Source organism: Strix uralensis, chromosome 5 (assembly GCF_047716275.1).
Source record: "Strix uralensis isolate ZFMK-TIS-50842 chromosome 5, bStrUra1, whole genome shotgun sequence".
Classification (NCBI taxonomy): domain Eukaryota; kingdom Metazoa; phylum Chordata; class Aves; order Strigiformes; family Strigidae; genus Strix; species Strix uralensis.
The window spans coordinates 1-25,053 of NC_133976.1; the positions used below are offsets into that span (position 1 = coordinate 1).

The 25,053-nt window shown below is 42.8% G+C and overlaps 1 protein-coding gene across 1 annotated transcript; it reads left to right on the forward strand.

The window, feature by feature from the left end:
- Nucleotides 1–260: 260 nt before the first annotated feature.
- On the forward strand, nt 261–24,376 carry GOLGB1 (golgin B1; the record flags this gene model as incomplete). The annotated part of the gene is given in 12 exon segments (XM_074869529.1): nt 261–351; nt 999–1,066; nt 1,936–6,971; nt 8,042–9,992; nt 11,637–11,815; nt 13,023–13,188; nt 14,198–14,329; nt 18,000–18,158; nt 18,289–18,386; nt 19,058–19,192; nt 21,345–21,450; nt 22,679–24,376. Coding segments are annotated over 12 exon segments (8,256 nt in total), but the record flags the coding sequence as incomplete, so codon positions are not given.
- Between the last annotated feature and the right edge of the window lie 677 nt (nt 24,377–25,053).

The following is a 25,053-nucleotide window of genomic DNA, read 5'->3' on the forward strand; positions in this document are numbered from 1 at the left end:
TGTCTCAAGATAGGAAGGAAGTTATTAGAATCATTGCATTCATTGATATCCTTACCTGCTGAGATACATCTTAGTCTCTTGCTTAACATCAAAACCAATTACCTTTTTAAAATTTATTTTCAGTAGGCAGCAGAGTTGCATCTAAAGTTGGGACTGACAGTTTTTACTTAGCTGCCTGCTGCTCTGCCAAGCTTTAAGGTATCTGTCTTCTAATGCAAAGATCATGGCTCAAAACTAAGTATTTTTTCTTCAACCAATAGAATCAGAATGTTGGACCTGAGGTGAAATCACAAGACTTGCAGACTCTGGAAGCTCCAGCCTCTTACATAGACTGCTCTTCTACTTCTACAGGTGAAAACACAGAATAAGGCATGTGACAAGAAAATTGTGGAAATTTGAGAAGTTTCAGGGACAAATCTAAGGTGATTTGGAAAGAGGAGCTTTGAAGTCAGAATTTAAAGATGTACAGGAGATAGAAAAGATGCACATGACATAGAAGAGAACATTCTAATGTGGGATGGATAGGATATATCAGAAGAGTGCGTTTGTAGATGTAGAAAGGATGATGTCTAAGGCACAGAAGAGAATTAAGATAAGATGAAGAATTGGGTTCCTCTCTGCAAGCTAGTGAATTTCTTTCTGTATCTGGAGTTACCACCCCCACCCCCAAATTACATATAAAAACCCAACCCAAAACAAAACAACCTCTTCCCAAGTTCACTTGTCTTTGCCTCTTCATTTTCTCTAGAGGTTAGATATATTGTAGACTTAGGGGATGCCAGCATGCAGCAAATGCAGGAGGTTTTGCATGTGCAGAGCTATTGGGGACATCTGGGTGCAATGCATAGACTCAAACTCTTTTTTTTTTTTTTTGTCTTTCTCACCTTGGAAACTAGAGAAGTTCCAGTCCCATATATTGTGTCTTCACTTACTAAAGTCAGTAGACTTTACATGCAACTTGTTATGCTGATGGTGACAAGTGTATCTTTTATCACTAGGTGTGTCAGGAGAGCTGGTGAATTCTGAAGTGCAAAAGCCTTTTGATGACACTTTGGAGTTCCCTGAGGTACAAATTTAGTCCAGAATGCTTTTCCCTCTCAGTATTGTATATATCTGTGGATATGAAAACTTTAATTTAGTTCAAAAGCCCCAAAGAGTTGGGTTTTTTTAACATCCCGTAATTTGAAGTGGCTGTTGCAACACTGCAACAGGCTTTAAGAGATAGCTTTAATGGTTCCCTGTAAATTGTTTCTGCTCTCCAAACTGATGAACAGACAGCCTTTACAGCACAAGATGTTGACTTACTGGTGGGCTGCTGATCCATGCTTTCTGGGAAGGATTTGTGACTGCTTTTCTTTTGTAATGTTTCTGGGGGTGGGAGGAAACCTTAAGATAATTATTTATAAAAAGCCAAGCACTTTATTCCAGATGCCTTGTCTAGTGCTCTCACTTTGGAGGTGGACATAGACTGGAATATGGGCCTCTACACTGTGGGCAGATAGAATAGAGGACAAAACCTCCTCATTCAGAGACTACGGATAGGATGCCAGGAAAATGTGGCTGAATAAGTACACTGAAGGGGTTGTGAGAATCACAGAACTGAAACACTTCAGAATCATAATATCTTGTAATCAAGAGAGAATGGGAAGTAAGGGAATAGGAAGTTATATTTATATATACTATTTAGATATATATTTATATATATATATAATTTATATATCCTAAATCCAGAATCTTTCATGCTGCAACTTCAGAAACTCAAATGAACAGAAATTACTTGAGGAGTCCTCCTGTTATTAGTGAGACTGCTATTTGTTGCAATAGCCAGCTCAAGAAAGGGTATCCTTAAACTACAAAATATGGAAAGCAGATACTTCCAAAAGTGACCCTTTCACAGAATTCAAAGGAAAATTGAAACCTATTATTTTCTTTTAGGCAAGAACAGATGGTTTTCCCAATGGAAGTGAGCAGTTTACTGAGGAAAGTTGTCCGCCTGGAATTCTAGAATATCTTGCTGCAGAGAAACAAAAAGAGCTGTCAGTTTTGCTGCTGGAACTGAAAGAAGCCCAAGAAGAAATAACTTTTCTGAAAAGGCAGCTCAAGGGCCCAAATGGCCAAACATCTATAGGTAACCAAACAGAAGCAGCAGCTAACCAGCTGGAAGATAATTCCCAGATACGGTTTCTTGAGCAGGAAGAACAAAAGACTTCAGATACACAAAATGAGTTGGGCAGTAGCTTGTTACTGAGAGAAATAGAAATGCAGCAAATTGGTGTGTTTCAGGAAAACAGAATCACTCTTCAAGAAGTGCCCTGGGGGAGCACTGTCCCTTGCAGAGGGGAGATGGAGGCAGTTCAAGAAGTCTCTACAGCAGATCCAAAGCCTGGCACCTCTCAATCTCAAGAACTGATAAAGTTACAAAACCAAATTACAGAACTGCAGATAATTCTGCAGAAATCAGAAGAATCCCATAAGAGAGATCTAGGAGCAAAAGGTGCAGAAATAAATCGGCTAAACCAGTTGACTGAGGAATACAGAAAAAAAATAGAGGATTCTGACAGTGCATTTTGTGTTTTGACTGAAGAACGAGATCAGCTCCTGTGTCAGATGAAGGAACTTTCTACCGTAACAGAACTGAAAGAGCAAGTGAAGCAACTTGAGGAAAATCTAGCTCTTTCAGAAAAGCAGAGACTGTCAGACAGTCAAAGCCATCTTCTGCGAGAACAAATCCACAGCCTTAAAAATGAATTTAAATCCAAGGAGATAAAAATTGAAGCTTTGCAAAGAGACTTGGATGAAGCACAACTTCAGCTTTCTGACCAGGACATGCAACTAAAAGATCTGAGAAGCCAGATTGAGAAGAAGGAATGTGAAGTACTTGATCTAGAAGAACTTTTGAGAAAGAATACAGCTGAGATAGAAGAGCTTTCCCAAAACTTAGCCTCAAAGGGACAGGAAGCAGCAAACCTAGAACAGCTTGTTGCTGAACACACAAGGTCTATAGAGAGTCTGCAACAAACCTTGCTGGAGAAAGACCAACAGATGACAGAGATCAGTGTCAGCATGTCTGAGAAAATGGTCCTGCTGAATGAAGAGAAATTTTCTCTAGGAAATGAGCTGAAGAGTCTTAAAGAGCAAACAAGTCTATTATTAAAAGCCCAGGAAGAAAAAGACCAAAACGCAGAAACAAAAGATGCATATCTGAAATGTGGGGCATCTGAGCCAGATGAGACAGAGGCAGCAGGTAAAGAAAGTGAGGCATTAGTAAATGAACTTGAACTTCTGAAAAAAGAAAATGAGCAAGTAAAGCGGAAGCTGCAAGCAGCACTTGTTAACAGGAAGGAGCTTCTGAAGAAGGTTAGCAAATTGGAGAGTGAATTAGTACAATTGAGAAGAGAACGTGAATTGGAAACCTCAGTGACTCAGGAAGTGGAAGGGGAAGAAAATATGACAAGTGTGACAAATAGAGAAGTGAATCTTGAAAGCCAGCCCAGTGAGGAGTATCTAATTCAACTGCTTTCTGAAAAGGAATCTGCGTTGCAGAGCATCCGGAAGGATCTGCTGGATAAAGAAACTACTGAAGCACAATTGCAGGCAGTGATTGAGGAAATGAGGCGAAGCTTGCAAGGTAAGACAGACATTGTTTCAATTAAAGATGAAATCTTGGAGAGTCAGACAACTGATGACAAAGTAACTGAAACAAATAAAAGCCCAAAAGATTATGAAGAAAATGAAAAAAATAGTTCAGCAGCTGTAAATCTTGAAGAAAACCAGAAGTCTGTTCTGAAAGAGAGGATTTCAGCTCTTGAACAAGAAAAAGAACAACTTCAGAAAAAACTTCAGGAAGCCCTGGTATCTCGCAAAGACACTATAAAAAAGGCTCAAGAAAAAGACAGGCATCACAGAGAACAGCTGAAACAGCAAAAAGATGATTACAACATCCTACAAGAACAATTTGATAAGCAAAGCAAAGAGAAGGAGAGCATCCAAGCTCAGCTCAGACAACTCCAAGAACAGAAAGTATCAACAGAGGGTGTTCTTGGGAATCAAGGTGGGTTGGATTCCTCATGCATGGAAGCAGAAAACACAACAAGTAACAAGCCTGTACAAGTTGCAGATGTTTCTGGGGATGAGTTTAAGAAAAAACTTGAAAAAATGTGTATGGAGAAAGAGGAATTGGAATATAACATTAGCCATATGCAAAATGAACTTGCTTGTAAATCAGAATTAGTCTTTCATTTGCAAGAGCACATAGCACAGTTGTTTCTGGAGATAGAAGGGCTGAAGAGAACCTCTGACCAAGCTGAAGCTAAGGCAGCAAGTCTTCAGGCAGAATTGGAGGAGAGTCAAGCAAAAATTTCTAGAGAGGGCAGTCTGGAAGACCTGAAAACACTTATGCACCAAAAGGATGAAGAAATCGAATTTCTTAACTTGCAGTTAAGAGAGAAAAGTGAAGCTCTCAATAATGTGCAGGCACAGCTGCTGGAAAAAGAGGATTCAGTGAAGAGACTATGTAGTCAGTTGGAAACTCAAGCTCAGGTACATGAGGAACAAAGCAAGCGACTGCAAACAGAGTTGCTTGAAATTCAGGAGAAGCAAGATGATGGTGCAGAAGCAGCTAAACAGAAGAATCAAATACAGAGAAAGTTGCAAGCTGCACTTATCTCTAGAAAAGAGGCATTAAAGGAAAGCAAATCTCTAAAAGAGGAGCTGGCTAATGCGAAAACTACTATTGAAAATCTTCGTATCAAGTTGACAAATATGGAAAGCCAAATATGTGGCCATGTTAAAGAAACAGATACTTTAACAGAAAAGTTAGCAGGCCTCACTGAAGAGCGAGAAAAACTTACTGCAGAAGTTGATAAAGTACTTACAGAAAATCAGAATCTTGATGGATGCTGTAAAAACCTGACACTTACTCTAGATAGAGTTGTTCTAGAGAAGGAGAAGCTGGAGGAAGAGATGGAATCTTTGAAAAGCTTTCAAGCTGCTGAGAGTTCTGAGTGGCATGAGAAATACAGGGAGCTTCAGAAAGAATATGAAACTCTCCTGCAGTCATATGAGAATGTGAGTAATGAGGCTGAGCGGATTCAGCGTGTTTTGGAAACTGTTAGGCAGGAAAAGCAGGAAATTTTCATTAAGTTGAAAAGTGTTGAAGCAAAAAAAGAGGAAACTGATAAGCAGCTACAGGAAGCTGGACAGGAAATTGATGGAATGAAGGAGAAAATGAGGAAATTTGCAAAATCAAAGCAACAGAAGATCCTGGAACTAGAGGAGGAGAACGAGAAGCTTAGAGCAGAGATGCGTTTTACAGATGGAGAGCTACATAGGACTGGTGATGTCTTTACAAATACTAGCCTGAAAGAAGATCTGGACAGCTCTAGGCGGGATTATCACTCTCTTTCTACTCAGCTTGAGACAGTAATGGCTGAAAAGGAGTTTCTTAATCAAGAGATCACAGACTTAAAGTGTCATTTGCAGTTAACAGAATCTAAGCTGAAGGAAAGCAGAGAACTGGTAGACAAGTATGTTGCTCAGAAGACAGCAGGGGAAGAAATAAATCAGGCAGTTGCCACACTGCCACCAGTGGAGAAGACTGAAAATCAAGTGGACGTAAGTTTTAGACCTGAGTCTTCTACTGCAGAGCTGGAACAAAAAGCATTTGAAGGTAGTAGCCCTTGTGAAGATCTTGGTACCTACATACAGCAGATAGCTGAGCTCACAGAGCGGATCACAGAACTAGAAGATAATAGGAGGGCTTCAGAGCAACAGCTGGGTGATATTCGCATGTGTGTTGAGGCTTTAGCAGGTGAGAAGAGGGCTTTAGAGACCCAGATGGAAGAGAAAGTCCATGAATTGAATACTTTTCAGGACATAGTAGCACAGATGGAACAAACAGTCCAAAAAACCAAAGATGACCTCATCAGGATGACAGAACTGAAGGACACGCTAGAGTCTGAGAAGGATGATTTGGAAGAAAGGCTCATGAATCAGCTGGCAGAACTTAATGGAAGTATTGGAAACTATCAGCAAGATGCAACAGACTTCCAGATCAAAAACGAGCAACTGAAACATGAGCTTCAGAGTTTGCAGAGAATGATGCATGAACTGGAGCAAGAGAAATGTCAGATGGCAAAGGAGAGAAGTAAAGCAAGTTTAGAAAAGCAAAAGGAATTTGTAGAAAAGCTAAAATGCAGTTGGAGGGGAGACAGCAGCACACATGTAAAGGAGCTTCAGGAACTGCTGAAACAGAAACAGCAGGAGATTAAGCAGCTGCAGAAGGATTGTATTAAAAGCCAGGAAAAGAACAGTAGTTTAGAAAGAACTATTAAAGCTCTGGAATTTCTGCAGAGTGAGTCTCAGAAAGAGGTAGAAGCAGCCAAAGAGACTTCAGCTATAGCAGTTGAAGACACCAAGAAAGCCCAAGCAGAGCTTGCTCTCTGCAGAGTAGTATTGGATGACACCCAGAGTGAGGCAGCAAGGGTTCTAGCAGAGAGTGTCAGAGTGAAAGAAGAGTTGCAGGCAAACAAAGATAATAATAAAATTCAAATGAAGAAAAAAGATGAGGAGTTTGAGAGAAGACTGGAACAGGAAAAAGACAAGCACTCAAACAAAATTAAAAACATGGAAGAAAAGCTGGCAACTTTGCAGAGGGAGAAAGACTATATGGAAAGAACTGTTGGTGATCTTCAAGAGTCCTTGAAGACAAAGGATCAAGAAACCAAGCAGTTGGAAGGCAGCCTAAACAAAACACTAGCCCAACTTGCAGCCTTCACCAGAAGTATGTCCTCCCTTCAGGATGACAGGGATAGGGTGATAGATGAATCAAAAACGTGGGAGAAGAAATTCACTGAAACTATTCAAAAGAAGGAGGAAGAAATACGTTCAAAAGAGGAAACTTGTGTTATGCTAAAGGACCAGATGAAGCAGATGACCATACATGTGGAAGAACTTCAGACTCATATATCCAGGTAAAGAAGGTGATAATGACTCAGCTGGTATTCTTGTATTTCCTTTTGACAAGGCAGCAGCCAGAGGTGAGGTAGGATGCCCCTTTTCTTTTGCAGTATACCAGAAAACAGCATTTTGAGTATGTAAATATGCTAAATGTAACATGTGATTGGCAAAACTAATGAATGCCTAAGATGGAGAGCGGAATTAGCCTTCCTAATAAAGCCATAAACATAAGGCTTGTCTCCTGGATCACTTAATGTTTGGATAGAAAAGAGGTTTGGAGTTATGTTGTAGGGGGTTACTATGTATTTGTTGTCTGCGCAAGGATACAGGGAGATTAACACTGTAAAATATTCCTTCTTCTCATCATTAGGGTACCCATGTTAAATCTATTTCCTGTGACAAGCAGTAGCCTTCTGAGTACTATCTAAAGTCTTTATTAATCTGAAATTTGAAACAGTATATTTTACATAGAATTGTTGCATTCAGAGATTAAATTTGGCAGGTCAAGAGAGCATTGGGATATATAATTCCAGTTTAATCCCAAAATAGATTTTGAGGGAAAGATGGAGCTAAGGAAACATACCAAAATGTACATCTGGGAATTTCCAAAATTCAAAACCAAACTGTTCTTACGTGAGTAAAATTGTTCTGTAAAATTTGTGATCAAAATGCTGTATCTTTGCATGCTGGAACATGAAACAGACATCAAGCATATGAGAACAGTGATTTTTTTGTTTGTTAGCTACAATGGATGAGAGAAAGGAGTATTTTAATGAAAAGGAGTATTCACTGTTTAACCTCCACTTTTTCAATACTGACAAAGATTTATCTCACTGGACAACTTTTAAAAAAATATTCCCGCAGCACTACACCCTTCAGACAGTAGTGCAGTCAGAACTTTAAAAGATGCCTTGAATTTTAAGTTGAGGGGAAAATAATCATCTGGATATTTCCAGCTTGCTGTCTTAAAGTAAAACTAATTTTGTGGCTTTTCTAAATTAGTATAATCAATGAAAATTATTACTGTGGGTTTGGATACTGAGATACTTCACTGATTTGTGACTGACCACTTCTCTGTTTTCAGTCTGGAACGCAACAAGAAGGACTGGGAGTCTGAATCCAGGAAGGAGATTCAGCAACATCAAAGGACATGTGAAGTGTTGCAGGAGGAAAAAAAGGAGCTTTTGACTCAGCTTGAGGGGTCTCAGAAACTGTACAGCAAGTCTCAGAATGAACAGCAGAAACTGGAGTCAGAAATCAGCAGCCTGAGAGACCAGCTTGTTGACTTAGAGAATTCCTTCACCAAATGTGAATTGGTCAAAGAAGAGCTGGCGAGTACAGTCAAGCAACAAGAGACCAGTATCCAGAATTTTAAATTCACCTGCGAACAGCTTGAGGCTGATCTGCAAGCTTCCAAGGACCTAACAAATAAACTGCACGAAGAAACTACTGCCAAGGATCAAAAGATCATTAGTTTGCTGTCTGCCAAGGAAGAAGCAGTTGTGGCTGCTCTAGCTGAATTACAGCAGCAACATTCTGAAGAGATGAAAGAGTTGGAACATAGGCTAAGTAAGGAAGAAGAAGATAAAAAAGCATTAGAAAATGAGAAGAACAGATTTCTGGACAAACTTGACCGTCTCACTGAAAAGATGAAGATAAGCAGAGAAGAAAGTAAGCAGCAGAAGGCACAACTGGACTCCTTCATCAAGTCCATGTCGTCTTTGCAAGATGACAGAGACCGCATACTGAGAGACTACAAGCAACTTGAGGAACGTCATCTTGTTATAATCTTGGAGAAAGACCAGCTAATTCAAGAGGCTGCTGCTGAAAACAATAAGCTCAAGGAAGAAATCAGAAGTTTTCATAGCCGGATAGATGACCTCAACTCTGAGAATGCCAAACTGAATGCAGAGTTGGTGCGGTATAGAGAGGACCTGAACCAAGTGATTTCAATAAAGGACTCCCAACAGAAACAACTTCTCAAAACACAGCTTCAGCGTATCCAAACTCTGGAAAAGGAGAAGGCAGTCATAGAAACACAGCTGAAAGAGTCTGAGCACACTCAGGATGATCTCAGGAAGTGCATGGAAGCCTTGAGAGAGGATAAAGTCAGTATGTCTCAAGAGATTGAAACCCTAACATCCTCTCTCTCTCGGGTGCAGAGTGAGATGACAGCCTTAGGTGAGGGGGGTCCTATCATGGAGTGTCAAGCACAACTGAAGGCCCGAGAGGAAGAGGCACAAGAACTGAATCATAAGCTTTCCCTCTCGCAGAAAAGGATAACAGACCTTGAGGGGGAGCTGGTATGTGTTCAGAGGGATGCAGCCAAGAGAGTGGGAGAGGCTGAGGACAGGCTTCAAAAGGAATTGAAGCACCTACATCATGATGCAGGGATAATGAGGAATGAAACAGAAACAGCAGAAGAGAGAGTAGCAGAGTTGGCACGGGACTTGATGGAAATGGAACAGAAATTTCTTGCAGTCACAGATGAAAACAAAGATCTCAGAGCTCAAATTCAGTCTTTTGGGAAGTCCATGAGCTCTCTTCAGGATAGCTGGGACCAGGCCAATGAAGAGCTTCATGTTTTGAAACAGAAATACTCTGCAGACTTAGAGGAACAAAAGAGTGTAGTGCAGAATCTTCAGAAACAGGTGGTTCAGCTACAAGAGGAGCAACATTCCACTGCCAGGGACCGAGATACAGTGAGGTCTGAGCTGACAGAACTGCAGAAGGCCACTGATGAAAGAGGTCTCTTGGTCCAGATTGAGAAACTTAATCAGAAGCTCAGAGCCAAAGATGATGAGCTTCTTCATTTGTCTTCGGAACTGGAAGGCTCTTCCAGCCAAGTCAAATCTTTCTCCAAGGCTATGGCAAGCCTGCAGAATGAGCGAGACCGTCTGCTGAATGAATTGGGCAAAACACGCAAGATTGAAGAAGTGAAGCAACAAGCAGAAGGGAGCACTTCCACCACTCCGTCAGAAGCGCAGAGTCTTAAGAAGGCACTGTCATCCTTGCAGAATGACAGAGACAGAGTAGTAAGTCCTTGTTCTCTCTTCCTGCTCTTACTTAAAGCCCCATAGGAGATTTGGATCTTCAGATCTTAAAATGCAGCACACTTAGATCTGATGTTTGCAGTGTGAAACAGATCGTTGTCTTCGCGGAATCACAGAATAGTTGAGCTTGGAAGGGACTTCTGGAGATCTTCTAGTCCAGCTCCCCTGCTCAAACAAAGTCAGCTGGAATAGGTTACCCAAGACAGTGTCCAGCTAGATTTTGAATATCTCCATTGGTTGGATATTCCACGACTTCTCTGGGCAACCTGTTTTTTCATGTATCTGGAACGGTTTTCAGAATTAGTTGCTCCATCACCTTTCATAGGATGGAGATGAGGCTGACCAGCCTGCAGTTCCCCAGTTTCTCCTCCTTGCCCTTTTTGTAGGTAGGGATGACATTTACTTTCTTCCAGTCTTCAGGAACCTCTCCCAGTCACCATGACCTTTCAAAGGTAATTGAGTTGCCTCCCAATGACTTCAGCACTTGTAGGCACGCTCCATCAGATCCCATGGATTTAGTATGTGCCATTTATGTTATCTCCTCTGATATATGCAAGCTGTGATTTCATTGTTAACTTTGCCAGGTGGTTTCTCTTGTTAGCTTGATTTAGAATATGGAATCATAAAAATAAGATAAGGGTTCCCTGATAACCTGTTTAGTCCACATCTGTGGAAGCTTGTGCTTTGATTTGTTTTAGATTTCTAAAAGAGACTAGAGCAAAGACTTGGGTCTGTTTCTCCTCTTGAGACCTGACCATCAAGACAGGTACAAGGCATTGCAGCTTCATTTTGACATCTTTGCTTGCCTTCTTAATGTGTCTGTGTTTGTATAGTCTCTGGCACAATGCGGCTCAGGGAGTTTCAGAGTTCTAGTTACTGGTCAGATGACAGACTTCTACAGTCATTTTCCACTGTCATGTAGTCTGTCCTAGTTTTCCCATGTCTTAATTCACAACAGACTTTGTGATACTGTGTTCAACATATCTTTCTTCTTGTCCATTTTATATCTCAATTATTTGTAGATTTATGTCTCCTCTACTGCTGTTTTCTTGAACTTGCATATCTGTGTAGCGCTGCTAATGCTGAGATAGATCCTCAGTAGAGGGATCTCCTGACTTATTACGTACTTCCCTGTTCCAGAGTCAGTCACGTGTTCTCATCTTCAAAAACTGATTTCAGTGATGGGTGTGTAATGACAAATTATTTCTAATTCCAGTCTTGAGTAGACTGTCAAAAGGATTTTAGTTCCTCAGTTCCCTGGTTTACAGTAAATACCAACTTCAGGAGTTGGTATTTACTTAACCAGCTCCTTCTCTCTCACCTGTCTTCTGAATAACGAAATTAATAGTGTAGTCCAGGGTCTTTTTGTTTACTGTATGTCAAATCTTCATGGAAGGTCTCAAAACTCACTACTGTCATTAACAGTAGAATTCTCTGAGGTCTTTTTTCTGAGCAGTTTTTAGTAGACTGCTGCAATCACTGATTCAATTTCTATTTTCTCTGTCATCTGAATGTGACTTTTTTTCTCCAGATGCCACAGTGAGAAATGCTCTTAAACACTTATAAGTAATAAACGTAGCTGCTTGCTCAGTTGTCGCGCACTCTGATATTTTCCTTTAATTAAAGGTAAGAGAACTGAAGAATCTGCAGCAGCAATACATACTAGTTGGGGTAGAATCAGCTGAAAATTCTCGCTTAAAAGCACAACTGCAGGAATATCAGCAAGATGCAGATAAACAGCACCGTCTCCAAGAACAGCTGAAGCAAGAAAGTATTTTGTACCAGCAGGAGCTCCAGCAGCTTAGGTGAGAATTGTCTGTCTTCTCACTGCCTCAGAGATGCAAATGTGCTGTTTCTTTCATTCAAAGAGCAATTGTGGGCAGAAGGCAAAGAAAGCTTTGAGAACCTCAGCCTTACCTGTGTCAGCTGTCACTAAATCACTTTGCCCTGTTCAGGAGTGGGCACACATTTCCCTTGTTCAGCTTTTGCCTCAGACAGCACAACATACTGGAAGGAAATGCCTGTGTGAAATGGATCAATGACCTTTTAATTTTTATTTCCTTCAACCAGTGGTGGCCAGTCACATCTGTTTGAGAGGAAACTTAGGCTGTTTCTTGTATTGGAGTTTATGTATATAATTACAGAACTCTCTATTCCAATCTCATGATGAACATCCTTTATTATCCCACTGATACCATTGTTTAGCAAATACTAATTTTATATTATTGTCTAATGCTTTGTTTCACTTGCTTTATGCCTTCTATTTTTAAAAAAGTCTTAATTCAAGTCTAGTAAATTGTCATCTTTGACTGGGCTAAAACTAGTCAGACAAATATGCTCTGTTCTAAAAATGGGGGAAAAATCCTTTCAGGTACTTCAGAGACCCATCTAAGAATGACTGAACCAGGAGTGAAAGGGGTGATGTTTTTTTGTGGAAAAATACATAGCTTATCTTTGTCCAAAGTGATATAAAAACTTGTAGTGCTCCTTCCCCCTCCCTCTGTCCCTCACGCTAACACTTCAGATCTGGTAAAGTTTGGAGCAGCTTACAAATTTCATTTATCTCCTGATAAAAGAAAAGGAGATTTAGTTTCTGTCTAGCTTCTACAATGTAAATGAAGCTAAGGCCTGGAGTTTGCATGTAGGGATCAATGCTATGGTTCTGGTGCATATTTGACTGAAGCAGTGATAAGGTTATGATGACAAGTGGCATTGTCAGTGACTTGCTTGACAAAATGCTCTGAACAGCAAAATCAAAACAATATCCAGGAATACCAAAAGTGTAAGAATTGAACAATCTGCAGTGTTGAGCCAAATATGGAATATTTCCTTAACCCTGCTTTTAAAGTTCCTGTACTTAAGTGGGTTGTTCTGTTTTGGTTTAGTTATAAAACTTCTTTTCTGGTATGGGGCAATGATAGGAAATAGAATCATCCTCAGCTCATGCTGAGCTGGATATCATAAGTGGTACTGGTAACTTCCTGGTAACTTCCTTTGTGTTGTACTGGGCAGACAAGAGAAAACTACCTGGGAGAAGCAGAACAGCAGCATAAAGGAGCAGTACCTGAAGGTCATAGCAGAAAAAGACAAGCAACTGAGCCATTTGCAAAGGATCACGCAAGAAATGAGACTGCCTCTCAGCAAGTCTCAAATTGTAGGGGAGCAGTACCAAACGAAGGTGGGTGGAAGTACACAGATTCTTTATTGCATAGAAATGTGAGGCTTGAAATTCAGCCAAAGTAGCATGTGTGGCTTGTATCCAGCTTGTACAGACTGCAGTATCAGATTTTGTTGTGTGGCCTCCAAGGACAATGTGACTTGGATCATTGAAAACCTTTAGAAAACTCTGGCATACCCTTATGTGCGCTACCTGTAGTTCATGGTTTCTAATATTTCAAGAAAGGCAGTAAGAGACAGGGCTTCCTAGGCACCTTAGGTCCTTCTAAGCAGTATGGAACTTCTCAGGTCTTTCCTTCTGGCTACTTTAGAATTGCCTCTTGCACTGTGTTTGTATCTAAGATCTTCTGGTTTAGTTCTCCTTTTAATGTCACATTCTAATTTTTATGTTTTCCTACTGAAGTTTTTACCGTGACAGGGATCTACAATCGTAACTCAAGATCAGAGAGGCTGAGGATTGAACATTGCACTTTATGCCTTCTTTCCCTGTATCACAGCCCTAAAAGTGGAGTGGAATATGTTGAGGATTTTGCTTGGTCTAGGGAAGGACGCTTGCCTGCCGCATGAAATCTCTCCTTATTCCTTTGACACGCACATGCATATATGCAAAGAAAAAGCTAGAACAGTGTGCATGTGATGCTTTCCAGGAGAATGCTTCAGTGCAAATTCTTTAGTCTGTGTGGAATGAGAGCAGTGTGGACATTGCTTTGGTTTTTTTGTTTGTTTTCCTTGTTCTCATTCATATGCTTTTTGTTCCTTCCTGTTTAGTAGACAGCTTTAAGACAACTTTTGAGAAGGACCCATCATATGTGCAAGTTCAGTGATCTTTCCTAATTGCTTGGATTTTCAGATGGCTTTTAGGATATTTCTATTTATTCCCCATTTGTTGTTTTGTTTGAGCAGATCAAGTTCCAGGCCTAGGAATAATGTTGGACTTTGGCCCTGGAATACTAACCTGAGAGTAGGTTGTCATGTATGCAGTATATTTTTCATTGTTCTTTCCCTGACAGATTTCTTCAGAAGTTCTGAGAGGGGACTTTTCAAGCCTAGAAACAGAGAAAAAACATCTCCAGGCCCAGCTAAGTGACAGCTTGAAAGAACTGCACCAAAAAGAGCTCAGAATCCAGCAGTTAAACAGCAAGGTACCGATTATATCTTATACTTGCTTGAAGATTCTGGGATGAGGAATCTTGGGAAGAGGGTAGGCTTGAATAGGGCTCAGGGAGCAGGAATGAGTCTTTCTGTTCTTGTGGGCATTTAGTGAATTAACATAAAATCAGAAATAGTAGTTGGAAGAGACTTCTGGAGATGATCTAGCACATCCTGCTGCTGCTCAAAGCTGCACTGTCACCAATATTAGGTCAGGTCAGCCTGGACTTTGCCTAGCTGAGTGGTGAAAGAACAGAGAGTCCAGAACCTCTCTTGGCCTTTCTCCAATACTGCTCTACACTTTTAATGCAAATATTTTTCTTAATGTCTAGTCTGACTCTTCCAAGCCACAGTCTGTGGCTGTGGTCCCTTATATTTTTCTACCACTGTCAAAAAGAGTATGGCTCCCTCTACTTTGTGGCTCTCATTAATTTAATAGTGAGCTATTGCAAAATGACCCTTTAGTCTCCTCTTTAGCAGGCTAAAGCAGCTCATTTCACTGGCATCATCTGACCGAATCCCTCAACGATCTCAGCAGCGTTTTTCTGGACTCCTTCCCATTTCTCTATCCATTTTAGAATCATTTAGGTTGAAAAGGACCCTTGATATTACAGTCCAACTGCTAACCTAGCACTGCCAAGTCCATGACCAAGCCATGTCCCTAAGTGCCACATCTACACATCTTTTAGATATTTCCAGGGATGGTGACTCCACCACTTCTCTGGCGAGCCTGTTCCAATGCTTGACAACCCTTTCGGTGAAGAAATTTGTCCTAACATCCGGTATAAACCTCCCCTGGGTGCAATTTGAGGCAGTTTCCTCTAGTCCTATCTCTTGTTACTTGGGAGAAGAGACCAACACCCACCTCGCTACAACCTCCTTTCAGGTAGTTGCAGAGAGCGATAAGGTCTCCCCTCAGCCTCCTTTTCTCCAAACCCCCCCAGTTCCCTCAGCTGCTCCTCATAAGACTTGTTCTCTGGGCCCTTCACCAGCTTTGTTGCCCTTCTCTGGACACACTCCAGCACCTCAGTGTCTGTCTTGTAGTGAGGGGCCCAAAACTGAACCCAGTATTTGAGGTGCGGCCTCACCAGTGCCAAGTCCAGGAGGACAATCCCTTCCCTGTCCTTGCTGTCCACGCTATTTCTGGTGCAAGCCAGGATGCCATTGGCCTTCTTGGCCACCTGAGCACACCGCTGGCTCACATTCAGCTGACTGTTGACCAACACCCTCAGGTCCTTTCCCACCAGGCAGCTTTCCAGTCACTCTGCCCCAAGCCCGCAGCGTTGCATGGGGTTGTCGTACCCAAGTGCGGGACCCAGCACTGAGCCTTGTTGAACCTCATACATTGGCCTCGGCCCATCGCTCCAGCCTGTCCAGACCCCTCTGTAGAGCCTTCCCGCCCTCAAGCCGATCAACACTCCTGCCCAACTTGGTGTCATCTGCAAACTTACTGAGGGCGCACTTGATCCCCTCGTCCAGATCATTGATAAAGATGTTAAACAGAACTGGCCCCAGTACTGAGCCCTGGGGAACACCACTCGTGACCGGCTGCCAACTGCATTTAACTCTATTCACCACCACTCTTTGGGCCCGGCCATCCAGCCAGTTTTTTACCCGGTGAAGAGTACACTTGTCCAGGCCATGAGCAGCCAGTTTCTCCAGGAGAATACTGTGGGAAACTGTGTCAAAGGCTTTACTAAAGTCCAGGTAAACAACGTCTGTAGCCTTTCCCTCATCCACTAGGCGGGTCACCTTGTCATAGAAGGAGATCAGGTTAGTAAAGTACAACCTGCCTTTCATAAACCCATGCTGACTGGGCCTGATCACCTGGTTGTCCTGTACGTGCCGTGTGATGGCACTCGAGATGATCTGCTCCATAACCTTCCCTGGCACTGAGGTCAGGCTGACAGGCCTGTAGTTCCTTGGATCCTCTTTCTGGCCCTTCTTGTAGATGACCGTCACATTTACTAACTTCCAGTTAACTGGGACCTCCCCAGCTGAAAATGGGTGACCTAAAACCAGTCCCAGTATTCCAGGTACAATCTTATTGGTACCAAGCAGAGCAGGTAATAACTTCCCTCAATCCTCTGGCCTGGCTTCTCCTAATGTAGCTCAGTAAATAGTTTCCCTGCTCTCAGTGAGGAAGTACTCTTGGCTTATATTCAGCTGGGCAGCTGCTGTAACTCCCTGGTCCTCTACAGCAGAGCTGTTGCCTCAGAAGTCTCTTCCCATCCTGTACTGATGCATGGGTTTTTCCTCAGGTGCAGAAGTTTACACTTATTGATTTCTCTTGGCCCAATCCTCAAGTTTCTCAAGGTCCCTCCAGATTGAAGTTCTGGTCTTTGTCATGTCAGCCACTCCCCAAAATTCAATACTGGCTGTAAATTTGCTGATGCTATACTCTGTCATAATTTATATTGCTGTCAGTGTTGAGCAATATGTGCCCCATGTAGGCCACAGGAATATTCTGCTCATTGCTGGCTGTCAAGCCATTGATCGTTGCCTTTGAGTCCAGTGGTCCAGCCAATTTTTGATTGTGTAGCAGTTCATTTGTCTAATTCATAGCGCCTTAGTTTCCAAATGTGAATACTGTGGGTGATGATGTTAAAAGCTCTGTGTGCTGGAGCTGGCTGGGATGGAGTTAATTTTCTTCACAGTAGCCCCTAGGGTGCTGTGTTATAGATTTGTGACTAAATCAGTGTTGATAACACACCAATGTACTAGCTATTGCTGACTAGTGCTTGCACAGCATTAAGGCCTTCTCCATTTCTCACTCTGCTCTCCCAGCAGTGAGCAGGCTGGGGGTGGGCAAGAGCTTGGGAGAGGTCACAGCTGGGACAGCTGGCCTGAATGGACTGGAGGGATATTCCAGGCCATATATAGATCACATTCAGGAGGATCAGTGACAGCAGTGTCTGAATCAGCAACTTTTCTCCACTGAATTTTAGAGCCCTTTCTCTAAAGTGACCAGAGGGAGAAAGGAGGAGGGAAGAGGACAGAGGAGGAGGAAAGAAAGAGAGGAGAGAAGGGGAGAGGGAGGACAGATTGGGAGGGGACAATGGGAGAAGGATGAAGGCGAGAGAGGGAGGATGGGGGGAGGGATGAGAGAGGGAGACCAGACAAAGGGACCAGAGAGCAAGATTATGTGGAGAAAGTTATTTTCAGGTTCCATTTCTATTGTCAGGAGTTCTTTCTAGACTCCTGAAGCAAGTCCCTCTTTCAGAAGGCATGCCTGCGATCTTCAGTGCTGCCTACGATCTTGAAATGTTTATGTATTTTAGTGCAGAAACACAAGCAGTCTGATTCCAACATTGAAATGGAAGACTTAAAATTTAGCAATCTTCAGACAGAAAGTTGCATTCAAGGAGAAAGCAAGCATATAAAATCATCATTTATTGGTGATATTTCTGAGAAGTTTAGGTCACTCTTAAAAGTCTTGTTTTGGAAGTGTGTTATTCTGTACATCATGTTGATGTTTGGGACTCCTGGAAATCTTAGCTACAAGCTACTGTTGGAGATTATCACTGGTGTTTGGACCTTACTAACGTGCAGTGTGGCAGTTAGTGTGTTCTCAATAGAATTCTTACCCTCAGTTACATGGAGAACAATTTTGCTTCCACAAAAATACGAGTTCTCTACTTAGCAGTTGTGTTCTCTTCTCAGCTATCTCAGGTCTTTGAGGAGAAAAATGCCCTCTCCCTCCAGCTGCGCAGTAGCAGTCGGAACATCTGTGAGAGCCATCAGCACTACAATGAGGTTCTGAACCGCTGCTTGGTGCTTGAGAGGCAGCTCCAGGAGCTGCAGTCTGCAGACAAGGGCATGGTAAGGGTGGTGGTCTTGGTGCAAAGGAGGGAAAAGTTTATTGCAGACAGCTTCACTAACTGCAGCATCATAGCTACTTTCTGCCCTCTTCATTCAGTGCTTTCTGCTGTACATTCATGCTTTCTTTCAGGAGTTGTTTGCAACAGATGCTGCTCCAGGAGCACCCCAAGAAAAGAATGAGCCTCAGAGAGGCAGTTACACACCAGAACTGCAGGAGTTGCAGCTGAGGTAAAGAAAGCCTGAGAAAACAAGGGTGGGGATGTTAGTCCTGATGGAGGTCTTTGGGCTAGTGATGAGCCTATTTCTGCTACTCTGTCAGAGTGTTGGAAAAACTCAGTTCCACTAGGACCTTGTCAAGCGGAAGAACTGTTATATGCACTTGACAGCTGTCGTTAGTTATCTCTTCGGATAGAACTTCAAAAAAATAAGAAGCAACATGCAGCAGCAGTTCCAGTTGACCATCAGCAGTCAAACTAGCATCTTTGATTTAATGGGATGGGTCCTCAGTAACTGCTTAAGTATATCAGTGGTCCTGGTCTTAAGGATGTTAGCCTGAGAGCGTCTGGAATTGAGACCTAGCACGTGATTACTTGAAACCTTCTGGAACTAAGATCTAGCACATGATTCCTCATACCCTTTCAAAATAATTTTCAGAAGGTGGGCCCACAGATGACAGAGCCAAGGAACTCCTTCCTGATGTGACACAGAAACTTCAAGAGATTTATATTCTCTTTTGCTTTCCAAATAATTTAGATATATTAGTAAAACATAACTAAGTCTTCTGTGTGGAGTGGAAGGGAATTGGAGTCTGTTGACATACTGCATCAGTGAATATGACAGAAACAGAATAGTCCATGAATTACCCCTTTTTTGGCATATTCGTGGTTATTTTCTGACAGGTTGTCTGAAACAGAACACTTACACAGCAGCACAAAGCAAGATCTGAGGTATTTAGAGGAGCAGCTGGAGGAAGAACGGGACCGTCGTCTTGCTGTAGAGGAGGCACTCTCTGCAGCACAGGATCAGATCAGGAGGTGAGGGAGCTTGGGCAAACAGGCAGTATCACCATAAAAATATGGTGATCCTAGCTCTGTGTTCATCTGCACTTCGTTACATCCTTCTGTTGAATGTCACTGGGGGCATAGAAATGGCTATACCATGTCTATCACAGAATGGTTGAGGTTGGAGGGTACCTCTGGAGATTGTCTGGTCCAGTGTCTCTGCTCGAGCAGGGCTACCTAGAGCCAGTTGCCCAGGACCACATCCAGATGGCTTTTGAATATCTCCAAGGATGAAGACTTTGCAACCTCCCTGGGCAACCTGTGCCAGTGCTCAGTCACCCTTAGAGTAAAAAAGTGTTTCCTGATGTTCAGGCTATCCTTCAATTGTAGACAAGATGAAGTGAGACAACTGACCAGACATTGAGGAGAAAAGTGCAAGGTCCTGTCCATGGGTCGGGGCAATCCCAAGCACAAATCTAGGCTGGGCGAGGAGGGGATGGAGAGCAGCCCCAAGGAGAAGGACTTGGCGGGGTTGGGGGTGGAAAACTGCCTGTGAGCCAACAACGTGTGCTGGCAGCCCAGAAAGCCACTCATGTGCTGGGCTGCACCCAGAGCAGTGTGGGCAGCAGGGCAAGGGGGGGATTCTCCCCCTCTGCTCCGCTCTCGGGAGACCCCCCTGCAGTGCTGGGTCCAGCTCTGGGGGCACCAACAGCAGAAGGACACAGACCTGCTCGAGCGGGGCCAGAGGAGGCCACGAAGATGCTCGGGGGGCTGGAGCACCCCCCTGTGAGGACAGGGTGAGAGAGTTGGGGGGTTCAGCTGGCGAAGAGAAGGCTCCGGGGAGACCTTAGAGCGGCCTCCCAGGACTGAAAGGGGCTACAGGAAAGGGGGGAGGGACTCGTCATCAGGGGGGAAGGATAGGATGAGGGGGGACGGGTTTAAACTGACAGAGGGGAGATTTAGATGAGATCTAAGGGAGAAATTGTTCCCTGTGAGGGGGGTGAGGCCCTGGCACAGGTTGCCCAGAGAAGCTGTGGCTGCCCCCTCCCTGGAAGGGTTCAAGGCCAGGTTGGACGGGGCTTTGGGCAACCTGGGCTAGTGGAAGGTGTCCCTGCCCGGGGCAGGGGGTTGGGAACTGGATGGGCTTTAAGGTCCATTCCAACACAAACCACTTTATGATTCTATGTTTCTCCTCATTGATGATAAAATTGGGTTTTATAACATAACTTGATGGTAGGCATTTGAGCTGTGCATTTCCTGGTAGTTAAAATAAACCTCATTATTGGAGTCTTTTACATGAAAACAATGGCTTTCTTCTGACGCACAGGCTGATTCAGCTGAAAAATTATGGTCTCTATGGAAGAATTCTGGATGAAGTTCCCTGGTAATTGCTACACAGTTCAGACAACTGTAGCCCCTTCTAGCATTAAAGTCTATGAAAGTCTCCTACAACTGATTTCACTTCACTAGCTAATGATAACTCAAAGATTTGGCAGTGCTGCTTCCACATTTCATTCTTTAATAGTATCTTATCAATCTTGAATATCTGTCACTAGAAAATAGTTAGCAAGAACCAGCACTATTGGGACTAGAGCTGGCTTCCAAAATAATTTCATAGAATTTAAAATACACAGTTAAATTATCTGCCCTGGCTTCTTTCAAGTCACATACTATGACATTTCCCTTGAAAGCCCACATGTAGAACACAAAGACCTCAGTTAAGAGTTTGAAATTCCCAAAAGACAAAAGGAAAAAAAAATCATGAGTTTTGAAGTGGCAGGATATAAATTAGGCAAGAAAGGACTCCACTGCCAACAGCTGAATTGTACTCCACACATCATGCAGTATGGAAGTTTTACTTTTCTCTCCAACTATGGCACAGGAAGTGGCTGAGCAGGTGTGACTTTATATAGAGAGCACAATACGCCTACTCTGTTATGGTTTCACCAGCCTCCTGGTGCAGGAAGGAGGACTACTGCTAGTTGGATCACCTGGTCCTGCTCAGCTTGAGCTCAGGAGGCACTACAGTTGCACAAATAAAACCAGTTCTTGTCAAGTGAGGCCATGGCTTGCTTGGAATAGTTGAATACTTCTTGAAGAAATACCTCCTTTCCTAAGCTTGTCTACAGTGTTGGTTTGGGGCTTCATAAGAAACTGAATTTAATTTCATGTTTTTTTGTGGCAGGTTGCAGTCAAGCGAGTGGACACCTTCCTTAAGTGCCAGCATTGATATGACTCCAGGTCATGAGCATTCCTTGCTGATTGACTCCATGGATAATGATTTCAGCAAAGTAAGAATTTTCATTCACAGCTGTCAATGATGTGAGCCGTGGCTGATGCAAGAAAATGTGAACTGAAAACTGTGAACCTATAGCAGCTAAATCCTTCTGTAGGCACATTTAAATCTGTTTGGGTTTGTGTAGGTTTCTGCTCTTGCCTTGCTCTGTTTTCCATGCTAAAAGTCACGTATTGTTCTGATCGTGGCTCTGTTACAGTCTGCATAAGGAGACTAAATTTCAGAGATCACTAAAATGTAGGCCAGCATTGTCTGTGCCTAAAATGTGGCCCCAGGTTCTTTGTGGAATATTCAAGGCTTCAGTGGTGAGCAAATACGTAAAGTCTGTGCAAACAGTGTGCAATTTCATATGTGAGAGGTATACATGTTACCAGCCCTCGCACCTGCGCTGTCTGGAGAGACTGCCCTTTCGTTTAGCAACCATCTCAGTTTTCCCTCGCTCATGGTCTTTCAAGCCTGTGTCAGTCAGGCTGGGAGCTGAAATAGAGTCTGCTTTTTCACTGTACTGAATGTCAGCCTGGCAGTCACCTGTCCTGTTTTGCTAAGGATGAAGCCCTGCTGAAGGGTTTGCCCTCTGGTCTCTTCTAGACTTGGAGGTGGTGCTCTCAAGAGCAGTATCAGCAGAATTATGGCAGGAGCCATAACTGGATGCTACTCTCTGCTTATGCTTGGGGTTTGTTACCAGAATAGACAGTTTTTTCTTTCTACTGGAACTTTGCTAGTAGATGTTACGTTGTCTGAGGACTCCTGGAAGAGCCCCTGTAGAGTAAGGTCACTCTACAGCAGCTGGTTCAACAGCTTCAGAAGTCCTTTCAGCTGTAAGGGTGAAAGAATGCAACAAATAAATAATAATTTTCTTTTAGGCCAAAGAGTGAATCAGCTTGAGGCTGTAGCAAAAAAGTACCATTGATCCATTTGTTTATATTTCACTCAGAGGGGCTAGAAATTCACAGGGACAGATGTTAGAGGGAGATGTTCTGCATTCTGTTGCCCTTTCTCAAGCAGAATTGGAGAGAGCTGGTTCATGAAACTGGCAGAGAGGAAGGGGAATATTCCACTGAGGATTGGCTCTAGAGGTCAAGTCCAACAGTGGAATGGGTTTGGGAAGGTTCATGCTCATTAGCTTAAACAAACTTATCTTTGTGGTCTGGAGAGCTCTGGGAGAAGACAGCTGGGGACGTATCCATTCCTGGTACTGACTGGTCTCTCTTTTACTCTTCCAGACTCGGAATATCCTTGGACTACGACGCCTGTTACGCTCTTTCTTCCGTTCCCGGACCCAGTTGCCTCTGCTAGTGGCTGTGTATCTGCTTGCTCTCCATGTCCTGTTCTTCCTGTGCTTTACAGGCCACCTATGAACAGGAGAAACAGCCTTTTCTTGAGCCACAGCCCTCTGTGTTACGAGGGCCTGCATTCCGTATCGACACGGTAGCCCTTCACCCAGCTGCCTTCCTTTTCCAAATCAGCCCTTAAGGAGCAGCTCCACCCAGCACGTAAGTTGCTTGCAGTCCAAGTATGCAGCAGCCAGTGCCGATGCTTGGGATCTGTTTCCAGGACGTCTGCCTTTACTTCAGTGTTTTCAAATGGGTGGCACATTTTCTGAGCCAGGGTCCTCACACTACAAGCTTCAAGGACAGCATCTGTTCCTGTACCTGGAGGTAGCACCACTCATTTTACATAGTATTGTGATGTAGTAGGAATAATAAAAATATTCTTGAGTTGCTGCAGTACTTCAACAGTTCTAGGAGCTGCAGGATCTTCCCCCTCTTAAACTGAATTGGTGAATTGGGTTGGGGAAACCCTGTAGCTAGATAGAAAAGAGTTTTTTTCACTTTCTTCCATCTTTTAGATTTGCTCTGTGGCTCAGTGCTGTTTGAAATGCGTATCTGAAGGAAGTTGTGGACACTTTAAGGAACATGAATTGAATTTCAAAATTGTGTTTCCTGCTCAGTTGCATCTCCTGTTGAAAGGCCAAAATTAGTATATCTGGACCTGCTGAGCATTCCATTTAAAGACAGTCATATGTCTGCCCAGAGAAGCATATAAAATAGTCAGTAATTTAGTTATTGCAAAGGAGTAGGAAACAAGAAACTTTTTAGCTCTTAAGTTAATAACCTTGCTGTTTATAGCATTTGTGCACCTCTCATGACAGAAGGTACTTGCAGACCTCTTGAAATGAGAGCAGCCATGCTCCTGCATTCTCATCCACTGAACCCTTGTCACAAGATTAAACCTGTACAGGCTCTGTTGAAGGGTTCCATAATGTGGTATGTGGATCCAAATCAAAGGCAGAAGCTCCAGAAATAAACTGTCTCCTCTTATACTGAGGAAGGGACTAGAGTTCTGAAACCTTCTGGCATCTCTGCTTTAGGAAAAGCCTGCTGTAGAAAGCTAGTGCTGGTCATTGGAATTGTTTGAATCCAAAACAAACTGATGCAAATGGACTTGATCTTATAGGATATATGGAAAGCTCTGTTTTCTAAAGAACTCCTGAATATGCCCTGGAATTGCGACTGCCTTCTTCCAAAAGGAGAATGCAGAATGCAAAGAAGATAGTTCCAGTCGAGTTCCCTGTCAGAGACAGGTTGTTATGTGCAGAGTACTTGCCAGAAGGGTTGTATCTGCCTCTTGCATTTTTCCCATGGGAAAGAGGTAGTTCTTTTGATATTGCTGGTAAACTAAGACTGTCTATCCAGTGAACAAAGCCTGTTTCAGGATGGATTGATTTCATCATGTTAGCTAAAATAACTGGATCTCTGGCAGGTCCAGAACATTGGCACTATATATCCATTTGTGCACTACCCCTGGTTATCTGCGTGGATTTCCCCAACTATATAAAATTCAGTGACCAAATACTTTGCCTATAGCTTCCTGGGGCATGTGCTCCTGTATATATAATAAAGATTATTTTTCAGATGGAATTGGTGTAATGTTGTCATGTAAATGTCAGAGGTCTCTTGAGGGTACAGTGCTGCTGTCATACCTTTCACAGGACCACCGTGGGGCTGTAGGTCACTTTTGAGTACACTTCCTGTACGCTGGTTGCAGAAGCTCTGTTTGCTCATATTATTTGAATGCCTGGGTGACCTTTTTTCCCTATCTCACCTCTCTCAGCCTTTTTCAGCTTTTACTGCAATGACAAAAGAAGGAAATAGCACTTTTAATAGTGAAAGCAATTCCAATAAAACAAGATCTGCTTGGGTTTACTTTTCTTGGCATTTAAGCACACTTGACTGAACACTGCACCTTGTTAGAATTGTGCAAACCCAGGAGTCAGCAACAGCAAGCTGGAAGCATGCTACTAACATAGATGGGACTAGTTAAAACATACTGTCCTCTTCCAGCTTTCTGTAGCCAAAGACTGATAACTTTGTGCACATTCACTACTACAGTCCACCACCACCATCAGGACAAAAGCTAGTAATGGGGTCTTTTAAGACCATAGATAATGTTTCCACTGTATTTAATAGGAGCAAGAATTACAAGCAAAGTATGTTTCCTTAAAGCCCATGGTGCAAGTTTTCCTGAACTAAGACAAGCTTCTGCTGGTTTAGAGACATTTAAATATTTTATGCCTCCTTATGGAACAGTTACAGCT